The sequence below is a fragment of the Eulemur rufifrons genome, chromosome 30 (genome assembly GCF_041146395.1).
Source record: "Eulemur rufifrons isolate Redbay chromosome 30, OSU_ERuf_1, whole genome shotgun sequence".
Classification (NCBI taxonomy): Eukaryota; Metazoa; Chordata; class Mammalia; order Primates; family Lemuridae; genus Eulemur; species Eulemur rufifrons.
In genome coordinates, this window is record NC_091012.1 from 129,307,057 (window position 1) to 129,325,951 (window position 18,895).

Consider the following 18,895-nt stretch of genomic DNA (forward strand, 5'->3'; position numbering starts at 1 on the left):
CCTCATCTGTAAATTGGAGAGAATAACAGTACCTGCTTGTCGGGTAGTTGTGAAGACGAAATGAGATGACGCATGTGCCTGGCACAGAGTAAACTCTATAAATAATAGCTATTATTCTTATGAGTTATTAAGTAATGGGGCAAAGATTCAAACCCAGGACTGCAAGGCTCCAAAACTCAAGCTCATTTTACCTCATCAGTTTGCCCCCTAGTTGTTAAGCTTCAAGGGCACAATGAACCACTGTATTTTTCTTCTGATAGAATAGCCTTCAGCAAACTTAATCATGGTGATATCTGCAAAATCTTGTTTGCCTGGAATGGGGAATGGTTCTAGTCACAGCCTGGGTTCTGGGTGCCCTGGGGGATTGCTGCACAAACTGGAAGTTAGGAGCCGGTGTAGCATGGAGGGATGAATGGGCACTTGTGCCCACAGGCCTCTTTGCACAGTGTCACCATTTATCACCATTTGGAAGAATTAATAGCCATTAATTAAAAACCAGCTTTGGCCAATTAATTTTGTTCTGCCCCAAGAACAAAGGATTGTGTATCCACGCTTTGAGTCTTATTGCTCAGGAGCTGTCTTATTTCCCAGGAAATATCCTTGGTAATTTAAAAAATAATTCAATGTAGTAAATGACAAAATATGGAAGCAATAATGTCAACAGACAGGGTGTGTGTGTTTCAGCCAACACATGAATAGTCTAAAACAGACGGGCTAGCCAAGTGCCTTGACACACCCAAATTTTGTCTATACCGACTGAAAATCAGGCTGCCTACTTACTGCAAAACCTACTTTAGCTGTAAAATGTTTGTGTTTGCTTTTCCCAGGTTTAGGTAGAGGTCAAGCCATTGGATCTTTTTAATATTTAAACATGCAAAATGTGTGTAGTAGACTGACTTCTTAGCATAAGTGGAATCATTCCACAGGAAATTTATAAGTTGATTGATTGTCTTTATAGCAGCCATATTTTAAAATACCTTACCAGGAAATTGTGTTAGCACAATATTGAGTAGTAGCAATATTCTTAATCTTAAATTCACCGTGGGAAGAGTTGCCAGGCATGACTGTAACAGAATGAAGGCACCATGCCAAGATATTTCATGATTGTGTTAAATAAATAGTTCAGTTATTTTCAATGTTTTCTAGACCTCTCTGGCTGAAAAATTCTAGAAGTAGTATTTCTTATATTTTGGTATGTTTCCTAAACTTATTTCCATACTATTCCATAGTTGGTAGTAGGCTTTGGGAACCGAGGTCTCAGGTTCCTCATTTTGGGTTCTTTCTCTACGATTCTCTGATGAAATATCTACTCACTGAGTGATTATGAAACTTTGCAGATTTAACTACATCTTGGTATGCTAGTATGTTTTCTACTTGTTTTCATAATTGTATTTCAAAAGTTCTAACTCCTTAACATTTAATAAACAAGTGCTTCAAAGTATTTATGTAAATTTTTTCTTTCCCCTGCAGCTGAACCATCTCTTGTCTGTTTGGTCCCCTACTCCAATGGTACTCCAGGCAAGATTTTGAAAAAATTTAAACCTAGATTTAGCCCAATTTGTTAAGTCTTTTGTTTTAATTATACCTTTGTATTGTTTTTCTCCTCGGGACAAAAAGAGGTTGAAACGACAAGCCTCAATGGTAAGAATTTTTCTGAAGCAAGTGAAAATTGATAACCCTTAATATGAATCTAAGTATAATGAATGGTTTCCATTTCTAAATTATTTCTGAATGCATTGAGTAGTTTCAAATAACTAAAAAATGAAAACCTAAAAACAAAACTTATTGACTCCAGAGAGTAACCTAAACTTTCTGATTAAATGATAAAATTCTTATGATCGTGGAGGTCGGCGAGCCCTCCCGCACTCCAACTGTTCTAGAAAAGAAATATCAGTCACATTTTGAATACTTCATTTCCCTTGCTTTCCAACACAATGCCAACAATTTTTACATGACAGATTGTTTAAAAGTGAAAAGCACGTCCAGTGACTTCAGTGTGATTCAGCATAGATTTGGAGGCACAGCGAGTTCAAAGACAGTGTTTTTACAAATGATTTGATCAATTTTTAAATAGTATGAAATGGGAAAAAAATGGCTTCCTCATCATGCTAGAGAAAAAGGCAAAAAAGTGGGCTGTATTCAAGGGAGGTGGGCAGGACAGCACATTCTATTCTCTCCCCTCTCTGAGTAGGCAGCTTTCCATCTTATTGCGGTCAAACCCTAACACTTTTCACAAGCCCTTAGTTAAAAATCAAATCTCACCATGTGGTTGGTGGTTAAGGATCTAAACAATCATAGCTGCAACTCAGACCGATCAAAACTGGTTTAAATTCATATTTGGCCCTATGGAAAGGGCCAGAAGTTATCACTTTTGTATGCAATTACTTTTTACAGTGAAAAAAATATCTTCAATTTAGCTTTGGCCACAGTTTTTGAATCCTAGTGTGTGTGTGTGTGTGTGTGTGTGCGCTTTAAGTGTGATAATGTAGTACATGCCTTTTGGGTGTTTTCCCAAAATTTCATCCAGACTAATAAATTCTACAATGATTTTCAGTTAAAGAAATACCAATAGAATAGGTTTCAAATTGGATTTTAAATCAAACAGGATCAAAATGACATTTTCCTGAAAGTTAATTGAATATAATGTTCAAGAACTCCAAATTTAAACTAGAATGATTTAAAATTACTTTATAAGAATGTACTGCTGGTAAGGATGTATTGTGCATCTACAGGGCTATATATTAAAGTCAATATTAACACTGGAAATATCATATCCCTTAGGGACTTTCATTATAATAGAAAAAAGGAGACAAAGTATTAAACAACATAAATGGGTTTATTTAAATCTAACGATTATAGGAATGTTGCCATGTGTTACATACATAACTTGCATTCAGGAAACACACTTTAATTAACAAGCGTTTGCTCAGGCATTGTCTCTCAGCTTGGAGACTGGATAATGGTGAGAGTATGGGCAGTGACAATATTCAGTAGTGTCATCTGGCTTTTGCAAAACTCTCAAACGTCTCCCGGATTTGGGGAAAGGGAAAATGTTTAAGGAACCTAGGAAGACACACACGTTTGTTAACCATGCCAGTAGTTAATGCTAATTTGTATTATTTTATTTCAGATGCTACTTCAAGCGTATTATCTACTTTAAACAAAACAGGTAACATCAAGTTATTTCTAAATGTAATGGCTTCTCTTTTGTGGCCTCTTGAGTTTCTCACTTGTGTGGTCTACTGGGTTACTAAAGAGTTCCCTTGTCTCCTTGCCCACTTTCCTGTGCCTTCAACCAATGATTCTGTTGTCACCATATTTCCAAACTTCCAAACTGTTAAGGCCCTAGCAGTCCATTCAAAATAACATTTATTCTGTTCTTGATTATACTAGTGATACATATTAGCTCATGAAAGATGGAGACTATAGAGAAATACAAAGAAGAAAATAGAAATCATCTTTAATGTTACTTTCTTAAGATTATTGCTATTAATAATTTGGTATATTTTCATTCAGTATCATATATACATATATTTATATACATATACTTTATGTATATATCCTTTGCAAAATGTCATCATTTACATAGATTTTTATGTTTTGCTCTTTTGATTTAATATTAAATTAGAAATATTTTCCAGTGTCCCTTACTATTAATGGCTTGGTAATATTCCATTGTGTACCATATGTTGAACATTAAAGTTGTTTCTATCTTTTTAATAGAAATTGTTGCAATGAACATCCTGGTGCCAACATCTTTGCATTCATCCCTGGTTTCTGTAGGATACATTCCAAGGATTGGACATAATGGATCAGCAGTGTGACTATTTTAAGGCCCTTGATACCCACTGCCCAATTACCTTCTAGAAAGGTTGTACCCAGCAACATACCTGTCAGCAGTGGATGAGAATGTCTGTGTCACTGTCCCTTTGCTGAGACTATGTCATATACTATTAAATCTTCCTCTCTATTCTTTAGGTTTTATTTTTCATTCTTGATTATAAGTGAAGTTGAGCATTTTTCCCAAAAACCACTTTAGTCACTAAAAACAGAAGTTTATTTCACAGTTGTGTTTTGTTTGCTCTGGAAAGGAAAATATCAGGGCAAACAAAATAATATATTTAAAAGATTCTTAATGTGAAATCCTATCAGCCTCTGTAATTACTACCAATCATTGCTCATAGGTCACACGTTGAAACAGAAACTCATCAATAACGCACACACAAATGAGGTTTCTAAAATGGTCAGTATAATGTTATCATTCTTTTTTTTTTTTTTTTTTTTTTTTGACATAGAGTCTTGCCTTGTTGCCCGGGCTAGAGTGAGTGCTGTGGCGTCAGCCTAGCTCATAGCAACCTCAAACTCCTGGGCTTAAGCGATCCTACTGCCTCAGCCTCCCGAGTAGCTGGGACTACAGGCATGTGCCACCATGCCCGGCTAATTTTTTTCTATATATATTTTTAGTTGGCCAGATAATTTCTTTCTATTTTTAGTAGAGACGGGGTCTCGCTCTTGCTCAGGCTGGTTTCAAACTCCTGACCTCGAGCGATCCACCCGCCTCAGCCTCCCAGAGTGCTAGGATTACAGGCGTGAGCCACCGCGCCCGGCAATGTTAGCATTCTTAAGCGTGTCTCCAAGCTCTGAGCTTGGTCGTTTCTTCAGAATTTGTCCATCCACCCTAGGGAACAGAGCTTCTCTTTGCAAATCCCTGCTCTCAACACAGCCTCTTCTAACTGGCCATCTTTCCAGCAAAGATTTCTGGACCTGGTTCTCCATTTTCTGGGAAAATGAACCATGGGCTCTGTCCCCAAAGTGCGTCAGGAAGATATTTCTAAGTTTGCTTCTTCAGAGCATGTTAATATTTGCCTATGAGTCTCTGACTTTGGACAGTCCTGGTTCTGCTGTGCACTTGTGTGACTGTAGGTGGATGGTCTTGACCTCCCTGAGAATAGTTTTATCTATCAATACAATGGGGATACTAACTGCTAAAGAAGACAGCAGGACATTGGATTGTATAGTAGCAATATTTTAGATCCCATGTGTACTATTTCACATTAATTTTTACTCTGAATCACCTGCTATTTATAACCTATCACCTGAAGGTCCTGATAATGACTTATTTCTGCATGTCTGAAGTATAAGTCCATAATCGTTTGTCTAGCAGCAGTGCATGGAAACTGAAATAGAATTACACAAACAGTGGGTTGTGTAATGGGTGTGATCTAACTGGGTAAACATGGGACTCCAACTCCCAGACCCACCCTATGCCAATGCTACATGATCCGTGTATGTAATTTTCATTTATTCTGTTGCTGAGATGACCGATAGTGTCTTAAAGGCGTCAACAGTGTGATTTTCTTAGCACTTCGCTACAGTGATACTCATGGCAAATTGTTTTTTAAAAACAAGCAACAATTCTGCTCTAATATTTAAATTGCTTCTTTGCAGAAAAAACTAAAATCACTATAGTAAAAACCTTCAATGCATCAGGTATGACTTATTATCAATATCAAGACTTTCTTTTTATAATTAAAGTAAAATTAAACAAATGGCTGGTGTTTATGATTTCTCTCTCTTTTTTCCTAACTTTTAAAAATAAAATCTGTTCTTAATGAATAGATGTTTATGCACTGGGTGCCTGAAGTTGTACTAGGTGTTTGGGGCTATATAATAATGATCAGACACAGTATCCACCCTCAAGAATCTTCTAGTCTATGGGGGGAGACAAGGTAAACAAATAGAAAACTAATATGAACATGCATGCAGATAAAGACAATGATTACACGAGTATTTCTGACATGGTTAAGAGGCATGAGAGATAGACGGGCTGGTGCTAATGAGTTTATAGACGGGCTGCAATTTAATGAAGGAGTTAGAGGAGTGAACCTCAAACTCTTTTTAAATCAAAGAAAAGGTGTACTTTTAAATTCCTGATGCAAGACTAGGCACACAAGACATGCTCAACAGAGGCTTCTGATTGATATCAAGCAAGGATTGGCAAACTATTGCCAATGGGCCAAATATGGCCCACTGCCTCTTTTTGTAAATAAAGTTTTATTGGAACATTACCATGCCCATTCATTTACATATTTTCTATGGCTACTTTCCCTCTACATAGAACACTAGAGTTGAGTAGTTACAACAGAGACCATATGACCCACAAAGCCTAAAATATCTACTATCTGACCCTTTACCAACAGTTTTCTCTCTCTTGTAGTTTATGGAATGGCCTGTGGCCATGTACTTGGAGGAGATTACAGATAAGAGCCCTAGCAACAGGAAAGAAAATTCTCAGTATGAATGAGCAGCAAAAAGACACACATCACTAGACATGGAGGTACAGCTAAAATTTAGAAAAAGATTTGAGATCGTGGAATGACAAGCTTAGCAAGCAATAGACCAGTGGTTTGAAGGACATTTAAAGCATTCTTACCCACCGCCTATATGTTGTATAATATTTGCATTGTGTATATGTTATAGTGAGTTGTATCTATAAGCAACTATATTTAAAATGAAATCTTTCTCTTTTGGTGTGGGTAACATTGCCATGAAACAATATAGAAATCTACATGTCAGGTAACTTTTGGCACCGAAATTCAGTTTGCTCACAAAATCAAAACTCTTAGTTAAAGCATGATGCCTATCCTCCAGTAAATCGTACTGGCAGAAACCATATCACATGCACTAACTCGAATTATAATTTTAGTCTGTGTCCAAACTAGTTTTCTCATGGTAACAAACTAAAGACTTGTAATGCGCAATGGAAATAAACTAGGCATTGAGCATTGCGTACATTATTCTGACCAAACAAGACCTGACAAGGAGACTACAATATTTCTTAATATAACAAGCTTTGTCCCTTGGCAGTTTGCTTAATACATTATCAGCATTTACCTCTCCCATTTACTATGGATTTCTTATGCTTTGCCAAAAGGATGCAATTAATGAAGGAAAGATTCTTAGAGAAGTAAACCTTGAGCTCTTTTCAAATCAAAAAAGAGATGTCCTTCTCTTTTTACCGGAGAAAGTGTTTCTCAGGTTAATATGTACAAAGTTTTTTGTCCTAGCATGCTTCATTTCATCTCCCATTCATCTCTGCCTCTTTTGTATGACTGTCCTGGCCACCACTCCATTTTGCCTTCACCAATAAGTAAATACAAAATAATCTTTGTTTACTGGCCAGTGTCACGCACTAGATTGTAAGCTCCTTGAGGGCAGGGTCTATATCTGGAACCTCCCCAAACCTGTAGAATATGGTAGGTGCTCAGCAAATATGTTTTCAATTTTGTAGTTTTTGCCCATGAAATGATATCATGACATCAATGTTATTTCATACATACATTTTACATAAAGAGCTAGGATTCACATTAGCATGTTCGTGGGCTCTCCTACTTGGGAAAGGAAGAAAGATGTATGATTAAGGGCCATTCCATCTGTAGTCTCTGTAATTGATTTGTATTCATAGTGCTGTGTAGATGGACAGGAGAGGGGTTAATTGGGGGAGGAGGTGGGAGTCAGAGACATACTAAAGATTAGTTAAGAATTAAGTTTCATAGCTGACCAACTAAGAAATGAAAACTCTGATTCCTTTAGTCTTTTTGGAATTCATCCAGCCAATTATATCCAGCTTATAATATTTTGGGTCCACATTTGATGCCTAAATTTGTGAATTCTCTTGACGATGTAGTATGTAAGTGCAGGTGTTGACATGCTTAACCGGCTGGGTTGTGTTTTCTTTGCAGGGGTCAAGCCCCAGAAAAATACCTGCAATTTGTCATCTATTTGCAATGACTCAGGTTAGTTCTTGTGTACATTACACATTACCGGATAAATTTGCTCCATAGAGAAAATTGGTTTGTTTTTTTTCCTCTTGAATATGTGGTGTGTACCTCTCTGATCTGTCTCTTTTCATGCCACCTGGTTACTAAGAGTTTCTAATAAAAACAAAAGCAAATTTTAGATCTTGTTGAAATTATCTTCCTGTTGCCTAGTGAGAAGATGGATTAACTTCCTTAATATGATTCATGAAACTCTACAACAAATATTTTTATTATAGCTTTAAATCCATAACTAATACCCTTAGAGTTAATTCATGAACATAATTAATGAAATTAATAATTATTGAAAGTCACTTATATATAAATCCCTCCAGCTTTTCCAAGGACCTTAAGTATTCTAGCTTAGAAATAGGATGTTGCCTTTTGCTAAGAATAAAACAAATTAACTGTTGAATGTTGAAACCTCACATACACCTAGATTAATTAGCTACTAATTCCAGTAGTGTCCATAGTGTATTTTGCCATCTCTAACTACGATTATCTGCTATTTTTAAAAAATTGAGATGGAAATCTCTTGAGAACATGCTATTTTTGAAATGAGAATATTTTCCCTTCTGCCATGGGACAGAAGGAATGAAACAACCACTTTTCTCACGTTGGTTTGGCTCTCTGAGCTCCTTTCCTTGTTAAAACCAATGAAGCAAATGTGAAAAACAGAAAAATATGGTGTGGCAGGTCAGAACTGGCCAGGAGATCATGGAAAGAGAAGAGGAAGGTGACAAGGTATTTTACGATATTAAAATCTTAGTGTGACTCCAGTAATAAGCAATCATTATAGGAATGTTTTCTTTTATTCTGTCCCTTTTAGCAATTTAGTAATTTGTTTGGAAAATGTAGATAATAATTTCAAGTAAAATAAATTAAGGTTGGATAGATTAGAAAACTAGAAAACATCCTATTTAGAGAATGTTCCCCACTTTCTATTGTGTGAATGTGAGATTTGCTCATCTGAGCTTCCTGCTGATATTGTGCTCCAGGTAGAATATAGGAGGGAAATATTAGCTGGTTTTGATTAAAGAAAAAAAAAGTGTTAGATACATTTCATTTTCATATATTATATAACTCTGACTTCTCTTTTCCTCCTCCTTTTCTCCCTCTTCTCTGACCCTTCCCTTTACCAAATTCCTCATAATGTCATTATTTTTGTGCTTCATCTATGTTTTGGGCTGGTGACTAATGTCTAGTTCGGTGTTGTGTCTACATGATGTTTGATAACGGTTTGAAAATTGAACATGTAGTTAAAAAAACAAAACAAAACAAAAAAACCTGGTCATCTTGAATAACAGATGCCAGAAAGCTGGTTGGAGTAATGTTTTCCCCAATTAAGTGACTGAATTGACCATTTGTTTTAGTGTCTGGTGAAAACAACCTCATCAGGGAACCAACTCTTTTGGCACCAGAAATCCCATGATACCCTGCCAGAACTAGAAACCTTCACTTCTTGCAGGTTCCAATCTGGATTTATTAAGGGAATGGAGGCTGGTGAAGAAACTGGTAGCTGACCAAGAAGAGTTAGGCTGAGGGTCAAAAGGTGGTGGCTTCCTAATTGCTCTACTACCACTGTGCTCCCAGCATGTTTATGAAACTCAACATGCACTAAATAAGAATTTGAGGGAGAGAAATTGTGGGTGTTGGCTCATGCATACACATGCACACACACCATCTAAATAAGCATTTAAAAGCTAAGATAAAATATAGACGAGTAATTCTATGCAGATATCAAGTATCTTTATTTTAAATTATATATGTATTAGTTGAAATTTCAGTTCAGTATGGTGAGGTTCTCAGTAGAAAAGTTGCTGAAATAGATAGATCATGTTAATCACTAGTTTAGGGGCTTTGTCCATTTTTAAGTGGAAGTGGACCCTTGGGTACATGGCTATGGGAATCAGTTGTTGTACTTTGGGGTGTAGTAAAAGATGGTCTGTTTTTGTAAATAAAGTTTTATTGGCACACAGCCTTGCCCATTCATTTACATATTGTCTGTGGAAGCTTTCATGCTACAACAGCAGAGTTGAGTGGTTGCAACAGAGGACTTACGGCCCACAAAACCTCAAATATTTGCTATCTGATCTATCACCAGAAACATTGGCTGAACCCTGTTCTAGTTTGTATGTCACCCTTGCCCCATTGCTCTGGAGGCCAGTTTTTGGCCCCTATAGATTATGAAGTTACACCATGTACTTCTGTTTAGGGGTCACTATTTTATTTGTTTCCAGATGGAGTCAAAGGACCTGAGGGCATATCCTGCAGGAAACAGATTGATTGAAATTGAGTTCAGTATTTCCAAAGTGAGCATTTTAAGAACAGGGTTCTCTGGCATTTCTGGAGTGAAAGCCACAGTGAGTTGTTCACTAAGAAAAAGATCTGCCCTCCATATTATTCAGGTTTCAAAGCCAAGTCTCAGCTTTGTTCCTAGGAATGACATTGCATTCAAAAACTGTATTAAAAAAAAAAAAAAAAAAAAAAAACAGAAGAAAACTGGCAAAGAATAAATACACTTCCGTAAGGTTGCTTAACTGCTGAGAAACTTCTTTTTCCCTCTCTCCCTTATCTATGTAACTGCAAATATAACAACTTAAAAAGATTTTTTAAAAGTTCACATTAGAGCCACAGTCCTCACGTTTAGCATCTTTAAGGGAAACAAAGTTCTGACAAGAAGCACGTAAGGATAAAATTTCTTAACAAAGGGACAAGTTTTCTCTGTTTCTGAATTCCCACATAAAATTTATAGTTCTTATTTTCTGAAAATTATTTCGATAACCATTGTGTAACTTACCGATAGAGAGTAAATGTGAATAAAAACAAAGAATTTGATGAAACCATTTATAAAGTAATTTGATAATCTTTTTATGTTGCATTAATCCTCAAGCTATAAAGTACAAGTCTCAAATTTCTTTCTGAAAATTTATTTTTAGTATTTTTTAGAGGGGAGATAATGTTTCAATACAACGAAGAAAGCAACGTTACCCTGGTAGGTTTTAAAGATTTTTTTTTTATATTACAATCTTAAAAGACAAATTCATGCGTATTTAAAGATTTGTTTAAGGTTCAGATTATTTATGATTTTTGGCATATTTACTTTTATTAGCAAACTTAAACAAAATATGTGTTATAGAATCCCTAGTTTTGTGGTGAGAGCTTAAGTTTGTAGTAATCATGATATTTTATTAATAATTAACATATTTTAGTTTTCACTAGGTTTTCTACTGAATAAGAATGTTAATATGATGCAATTTTATTACCAATTAAAATTTAAAATTAAATTAGAAACTCCTAGCAACAAGAAATATATGTATTGAATAATCTTCTGAATCTGATTCTGTCCACCCCACGGGGGATTTGGATACACCCATAACCTAAATTGGTTTAGAGGATTCCAGCCAAATGTGGTTTGTTCATTCAGTGAATATTTCTGAGCACCTACTGTGTGCCAGGGAATGAGCTAGTTGCTAGAAATGCAGTGATGGCTGCTATCAAGTTTCCATTTTTAAATTGGGCTCTGTTACTTAAATCTGATACCTTTCATGGTGAGAGCTTTAATAGTGTTCTTTTGGGAGAATCCTTGAAATGAAAAAAGACAGAAATTGGCGAATCAGAGCTGCTGACTCAGAATGTTTTTTTAAGAAGAAAACAAAGAAAAACTGGCTCAGCCAATATGGATTAACTGTCGAGAACCATTTTTTCCCTTCCTCCCTCCCTTATCTATGTAACTGCAATTTGATCATTTGATAGACAATATTCCATGCAGTTAGGATTCAGTCTTTGGGGTGTAGTTCTTTGGGTAGCTGAAGAACAACTTCTTGTTATAGAGTGTAAAAAACAAAACAAAACAATGTCTGCTGTATTCTTAATGATTTTGTGCTTTTAACAGAATCGAGAGAGAACTAATGACACCTTAACTGGAGTCCTGTCTCTAAGTGAATTGAAGTGAGTAATCTGCTGTTTGATTTAAATCTTCAGACATCAACTAAGGAAAAATACACGTTGGGCCATCTTTGCTTATGAAAACTGAGAACCAGACCCAAAGGTTATAGAGCTAATTGGTTCTTGACTTCCTTGCAAACTAACCATAGTCACCTGTCATTAACTAATATCCCCATGAGGCTATTCTCTTTGATGTATAACAGCTTCCTTTAAATTGGTATTTGGGTTTTAATATGATTTGGTATCCAGCATGGTTGAAAGAAGAATTCAAGGTAGGACTCCATGTATATGATTTGTTCACGCTTTCATGAAGCATCAGTTCAAAAGTCAGAGTGAGGGCTTTGTTAAGTAGACCTTGGCTTTCAAGGACAAGCACAGACAAAGAGAAATGCATTACAAACAGATGCCTTCAGTTAGACAATAGGTCAAAATGTCAGCTACCCCATGGCCATCTCTGACTGTCACTGCAAGGGGCAACTTCATGTCTCTGCCCTTGTGGCAGGCAAACAGCATCAGAGATGAAGTTTATCTACTCTGAACATTGCTACTACCTCACAAATGAGATTGTTGTAAACTTTTGAACTAAATTTGCTCTGGTATCTGTGATGACACTGAAAAGAAAAACCTTTCCTAGATAAAAACAAACCAAAACAAGAACCTCTTCTTATGAGTCTTTTCAAATTATAATAGCATTTTGACCTGGCTGCTTCTGAGGATTCAGCAATGCCTAGGCAGAGAGCAACTACCATTCCACTCGGCGGATATCAAACATCCCTAGGGGCCCACTGAGTTTATAGTGGTTAAATAGTTCAACTAGTGAGAACTGGGATTGAGGATCGAGGGGGGTGTTATTCATGTCCTTTATGCCTATGTTATTCATGTTCTTTGACCTGATGGAAATGCAGCCTTCCTAACTATTCCAAGTTATATATGTGATATGAAAAGCACATGCCATCAGTGCCCTGGAAGGATTTCAAACTTTAGATGGGCAATCATAGAGGATACATTTTTTTTAAAATTTACAAATTTACAACTGGAACACAACTTAGCATACTTCTGAGTAATTAATCTTAATTACTACATTAGAAATAGAGCTGAGTTCATTTAAGGTCACCAAGCATTTATTGAGTACCTACTATGTGCTGGGCCTCAGGGATCCAAAGGGGGATAAACTCAACTCTCTGAGATGGGAAACCAAGTCTAGAGCAGTGGTTCTATCTCTCTCTGCATATTAAAAATCACCTGGGGAGCTTTCAAAACTCCCAGTGCCCCGGCACACTCCGTAACAATTAAATCAGTATTTGGGGGCTGAGACCTGAGCATCGGTACTTTTTAATGCACCCCACGTGGTTCCAAGATGAGGCCAATTTTGAGAACCAGGGCTCTAGAGTCTGGTGGGGAAGACCCAGGATGCAAACAAATGGTAACAATACAGTACCAGCCCTACACCTAAGATGGCATGTTTAGGGTACCAACGGATGTTGTAAGTATCTGAATATAGAGCAGGTGGAGCAGTTAGACCTGACTGGAGGGGACAGGGAAACACCAGAAAGAAGGTGGCCTTTGAGTACAGTTATGGAGTAGTGGCTCCTGCCGACTTGAAGAGCTAGCTGACCACTGCCATGGTCCTTCTCTTCTTCCTCCAGACCCTGCCTGGTGCTACCATTCCTTGGAGCAGGGTCTTTCAACTTTGATACTATTGACATTTGGGGCCTGAAAATTCTTTTCTGTGGGGGCTGTCCTCTGCATGGTAGGGTGTTTAGAGGCATCCCTGGCCTCTATCCACTAGATGCCTGTAGCACCCCCCCCACCCCAACTCAAAATGTCTCCAGACAGTGCCAGATTTCCCCTGGGTTGAGAGCTCCTGCCTTAGAGTGAATTCTTTAGCTAGATTTCTTTCATCCTAACTTCATGTGAAGCTCTGCCATTTTGAAGAAACTAAAGTGTTGTGGGAGTAGGCTTGGAGGAAAGGAATGAAAAATTTCTAGAGGGGAGTTGTGAGGGGAGGGCAGGGCGGGAGAGGGCAAGCGTGGTCAGGCTGGGTCAGTTGGAGAGGGAATGAGGAGGAAATCAGAGGCACAGGGTCCCCAGGGTGAGTGGCTTACCCGTCTCAGAAAGTTTTACCTCAGGCCGGCTCTTGCTCTGGCCCTGTGCCAGGGGAAGCTGGCTGGAGGTTGCAGTAGCCTAATGAATAACAAGATTGTTCAGCCATAATTTATATCTTGCTCTTGGCTAGAACGGATACAGCGCCTGTCTGGATAGTTTCCCTTGTCATATAAATAATTTATTTTTGCCACATAGGAATCTCTTATTATACCCTGTGTTCCTTCAAAGTGAACACTGTAAGCAATGAATACCATGTGCTTGATTTAATTGCTGAATATCTAACTTGTTTTGAATTTCGTATCATTAATGGTCTCCTTAATGTTAATTTCTCTCATTTTATTAACAGACGATCAGAGCTCAACAAAACCCTGCAAACTCTAAGTGAGGTAATCATAGCACACCCTGTACCTTGTTTATAATTACTGTTACTATTTGGGGGAAAGCATGGAGTTCTGCATTCCTGGGGAGACAGGTATTCAAGTTCCCCCAAATTTGTTGTGTAAAAGAGTGAATGGACTAGTTCTGTTATTACAAAAATCAGAACCAGGAGCAATAAGTAGATATTACAAGGAGGTAGATTTTCCTTCATGTAAAACCAAAAATTTCTTAAAATATAAACTCCAGGCGAATGAGCTCCCTTGTGTAGTAGTGACCTCTCTGACACTGGAGGTATCCAAGGCCTGAATAGCTTTGATGATATGTTGGGAATCTGGTAGGATTGTGAATTGGATGATCCCTAGGGGTTCTTGTGGTTCTAACATTCTATGATTAGCCCTGGGTTGTCTTTTCTGACATTTGCAACTATGAAAATAACATATGTATATATTTGTGTTTCTTTGTTTCAGACTTATTTTATAGTGTGTGCTACAGCAGAGGCCCAAAGGTCAGTCATTTTTAATACTTTTATAAATATCATTATTTCTCCATTTATGAGGAATGAAAGTATTAAGTAGACCTAGTTAAATTGCAAATTCAGTGGGTTCCTCTAAAATAAATACATATTAGTGAAATTTTAGATTTAAATATTTTTACATTTTCCAAACACCAGTCTCTCTGTCACATCCATCTTCTCATTTCTTTATGAAGCACAGAGGAGTGTGCAGTGTCGGACCATTTACCTTAGCCCTGAGGGCCACCAGTATAACCAAGAAATTGGCTCACAGCGTTCCAGGCAGGGCGAAGGCCAGACAGAAAAGAAGGAACATAATGTGGAGCTTGGGAGAACGAGAGGGGGAGGAAAAGATTGGAAAGAAAGAGAAAAGAATAAATTAGAAAGTACATACAGGGGTGAATCAGAGAGTGTCCAACAATCATTTAGAGTTGTATAAATTATCATTTTAAATTGTGTCCATTGGCTATCTTAGCTGTGTAAACCCCATGGCTTATGGGGCAATAATCTCACTATCTGAAACGTGAGCATTCTGTGAGAGTCAAAGTCCTAGAAAATGACAATTTTCACTTATCACACTATCCATTAGTACAAATAAGGGCAAGTAGTCCATGAAATTGTATGTTGACTCCATATCCACTATATGTATTTAGTTCATTTCACTTACCTCTTTTTGTTTTTCAACATTACATTTTTTTCCACCTAAACCAAGGCTAAAGTAGAAACAGAGAGAATGTCTTAAAATCTAAGTTATCTGATAATCTAGATTGAATTGCCAGAGAAATTTGGGATTTAAGAGACCTTGAGGTTCATCTAGGCTGGTATGTGAAAGGGCTCCCATGATGGAACTCAAATGTCTGTAGACACCAAGCCAGTGGCCAGATGGGGTGTGTGTTTGGGGAGCTGGGGATGGGGATAAGACCATAGATGTCAAGGTGCTTGCCTTTGCAATCGAGTAGTTTCAGCCCTGCCTGTTAATCGTGGGGAGGCAAAATGAACCAGTAGCTGTGTGTGGTGCATGTGAACCTCTATTAATGTCTCTTAGTATCAAGTCCTTTGGGTAAAGTTCAGACCACTGTAAATGGGTGTTTACAATCTTATCGGGGTGGCACTGCAAGTTTACAGTGTCAGTGTGCCCTTTCCTCACTCTTAAGTCTGCAAAAGCAATTACAAATGTACAGGTAGGTTTCCAATTTAGTAACATTCTGGTTACATATATTTCTCTTTACAGCACATTAAATTGTACTTTCACCATAAAACTGAATAAGACAACAAATGTATGTGCTGTAATGGTTGCTTTGAAAGGAGTAAAGATTCGACCAATGGGTGAGTCGCCTCTATCCTTATTGCTGTGTTCATCTTCTTGTGACTTTCAATGTGTTATTTTTTTAATTGAAAATATAATTAATAAGTTTACATATGTTACAGCTTTCTGTTTTGAATCCTTTGTCGTGGGGCAATTTTCAGAGAGCCCTAAGTTATTTTTCCTGCTTTCTAATAAAACTTCAATATATTTCAATATATCGTATTTCAAAACATGATAAAACAAACCCTACTGAGAGGGAGAATTCCGTTCGGAGTGTTTGATGGATTGCTACTGGGATATATCTACTTTTTTTTTAAATGACAAGTAAACTGTATATATTTATGGTGTACAACATGATATTTTGGTATACATTGTGGAATAGCTAAATTAAGCTATTTAACATATGCATTACCTCACATACTCATCACTTTTTCTGTGGTGAGAACATTTAAAATCTACTCTCTTAGCAATTTTCAAGTATACAATATATTGTTGTTTACTGTAGTCACCGTGTCGTATAATCGAGCTTTTGAACTTATTCCTCTTAACTGAAATTTTGTGTACTTTGGCCAACATCTCCCTAATCCCCCACCCCCTCAGCCCCTGGTAAGTACCATGTCAGTCTCTGTTTCTGTGAGTTCGACTATTGTAGCTCCCACATATGAGTGAGATCACGCAGTATTTGTCTTTCTGTGCCTTATTTCACTTAACATAATGTCCTCCAAGAGGTTTACTTCTGAATTCCTCTTAGGAGTTGCTGAAGAGTGATTGATACTGCATGCATATAACCAAAAAAGTTCACTCAATAAATATTTTTGAGCACCTACTCTGTATACAGTATATAATTGTCAACAGAATAGCATCTAATTTATTTTATTGCCTGCTTTACACAATCACTCTTTAAAATGCAGCTGGCGAAAGAACTGTAATACTTCATAGGTCTGGGCTTCCACCTTGCCTTATTCTTGACCACACATTTCCTTTTTCCTTGTCCTTTTGTCTCCTCCAGAACACTGCTGCTGTTCTGTGGGGACACCCTGCCCTTCTTCCCCGGAGGACTTGGAAAAGCTGCAGTGGTATGTGGCAAGCATGCTGTTCCTTTCCCTAAAAAAAAATAATAATGTTTAATCGCCATGTTGGCTAAAGAGTTTGGGAATTTCAGTAGTGAAGAAAGGCTTTCGTGCATAGTTTTCTGCTGTATGAAGTTTCCACTTGGGCCATTGCCTTAAATCAATGGTTCGCAACTTTGGCTGCACATTAGAATCACCTGGGAGGCATTAAGAAGATCCTGACTCTCCATAGACTTACCAACTAAATGCTTTGTCATTTTAAAACATTTCTGCCAGTCTGATAGGTAAGAAATGGTATCTCAGTATTACTTTAATTAGCACTTGTCTTATTAAGACTAAGTCTGTTTTATTGGGACACACACACAAGACTGAGTCTGAATATTTTTTCCTATATTTGGGAGCTATGTTTGTATCTTTTTGTGAATTATGTGTTCATGTTTTTTCCTCATTTTTTCTAATGGATACTTGATCAATTTTAAGAGGACTTTATGCATTGTGGATATTAGCTCTGTGGTGTATGTTGTAAACATTCTCCCAGTTTTTCAGTTGTCTTTTGACATTGTTTATCATGTTTTTGTCATGCAAATTTAAAAATTTTTATGTAATTAAATTTATCAGCTTTTTCTTCCTTTTCTTTTCTTTCTTTCTTTTTTTTTTTTTTTTTAGATAGGTTCTCACTCTATCACCCAGGTCAGAGTACAGTGGCACAATCATAGCTCACCACAGCCTTGAACTCCTGGGCTCAAGTGTTCTTCCTACCTCAGCCTCCCAAGTAGTTGGGACTACAAGCGTGTGCCACCATGCCCGACTAATTTTTAAAAAAATTTTTTAGAGATGGGGGTCTTACTATGTTGCCCAGGCTGGTCTTGAACTCCTGGCCTCAAGCGATCCTCCTGCCTCAGCCTCCCTAAAGTGCTGGGATTACAGGCATGAGCCACCAGGCCCAGTCAGACCAGTCTTTTCTTATATTGCCCATGGATTTGGAGATATAGGTAGAAAGTCTTTCCCTAGACCCAGGATATAGAGGAATTCACCCTTGTGTTTTTCTAGTACTTGTATGGTTTCATTTTTCACATTTAGATCCACTTGGAGTTTATTCTTGTGTATGGGACAAGGTTTGGGTCTAATTTTATCTTCTTCCAAATGCTTACCAGTAGTCCCATCACTATTTCTTAAAAAATCCACCCTATTCCCCAGTGGTTTGAGATGCTACCTTTGTCACATATAAATTTTGATAGTTGTTTGGCTCTAATTCTGGATATTAGATGTTAACATTTGGGGAAGCTGGGTGAGGGGTATACTGAACTCTTTGTATTGGTTTTGCAGTATTTCTGTAAGCCTAAAGTTAGTTCAAATGAAAAAGTTTAAGAAAATACTGATTCCTGGTCACCACCCTCAGAGATTCTAATTTCATTGATCTGGGACATAGCCCAGGCGTTAAGGGTTTTAAAAGCCCTTCTCATGATTCTAATGGGCAACCGAAGTTAAGAATTACTGCCTTAAAATTATCGCCTCAAAGGAGGGAAACTGGGACATGGATGCTCCAAAATAGTATAAGACTCTGAAAGTCATGTATGCTGTGATCACAGGTGTATAAAAGTAAACATAGAAAAAACAGGAAGGAAGGAAATGAATGAAAATGTTCACAGTGCTTCCCAATGATTCACCTGCTTGCTGGCATTATGAGTATTTTATTTTTTCTTTTTGTTTTTTATAATTGTGAAGCTTGTCAGATGGGAACAGAAGGCTAGCTGTAGTC

The 18,895-nt window shown here is 37.3% G+C and overlaps 1 protein-coding gene across 9 annotated transcripts in view; it reads left to right on the forward strand.

Moving 5' to 3' along the window:
• The window catches only part of ADGRG2 (adhesion G protein-coupled receptor G2), a 65,366-nt gene that overhangs the window by 24,305 nt on the left and 22,166 nt on the right, over positions 1-18,895 (forward strand). For 2 of the 9 annotated variants that reach the window (XM_069464489.1, XM_069464498.1), the window contains exons 3-13: positions 1,471-1,518; positions 1,618-1,641; positions 3,131-3,169; positions 5,449-5,490; positions 7,743-7,796; positions 10,757-10,812; positions 11,713-11,768; positions 14,218-14,257; positions 14,717-14,754; positions 15,992-16,086; positions 17,076-17,142. In XM_069464489.1, the coding sequence (XP_069320590.1) occupies positions 1,471-1,518; positions 1,618-1,641; positions 3,131-3,169; positions 5,449-5,490; positions 7,743-7,796; positions 10,757-10,812; positions 11,713-11,768; positions 14,218-14,257; positions 14,717-14,754; positions 15,992-16,086; positions 17,076-17,142 (559 nt within the window). The remainder of the gene's footprint in view (positions 1-1,470; positions 1,519-1,617; positions 1,642-3,130; positions 3,170-5,448; positions 5,491-7,742; positions 7,797-10,756; positions 10,813-11,712; positions 11,769-14,217; positions 14,258-14,716; positions 14,755-15,991; positions 16,087-17,075; positions 17,143-18,895) is intronic. The other 7 variants (XM_069464491.1, XM_069464492.1, XM_069464494.1 and 4 more) reach the window with 7 other exon arrangements.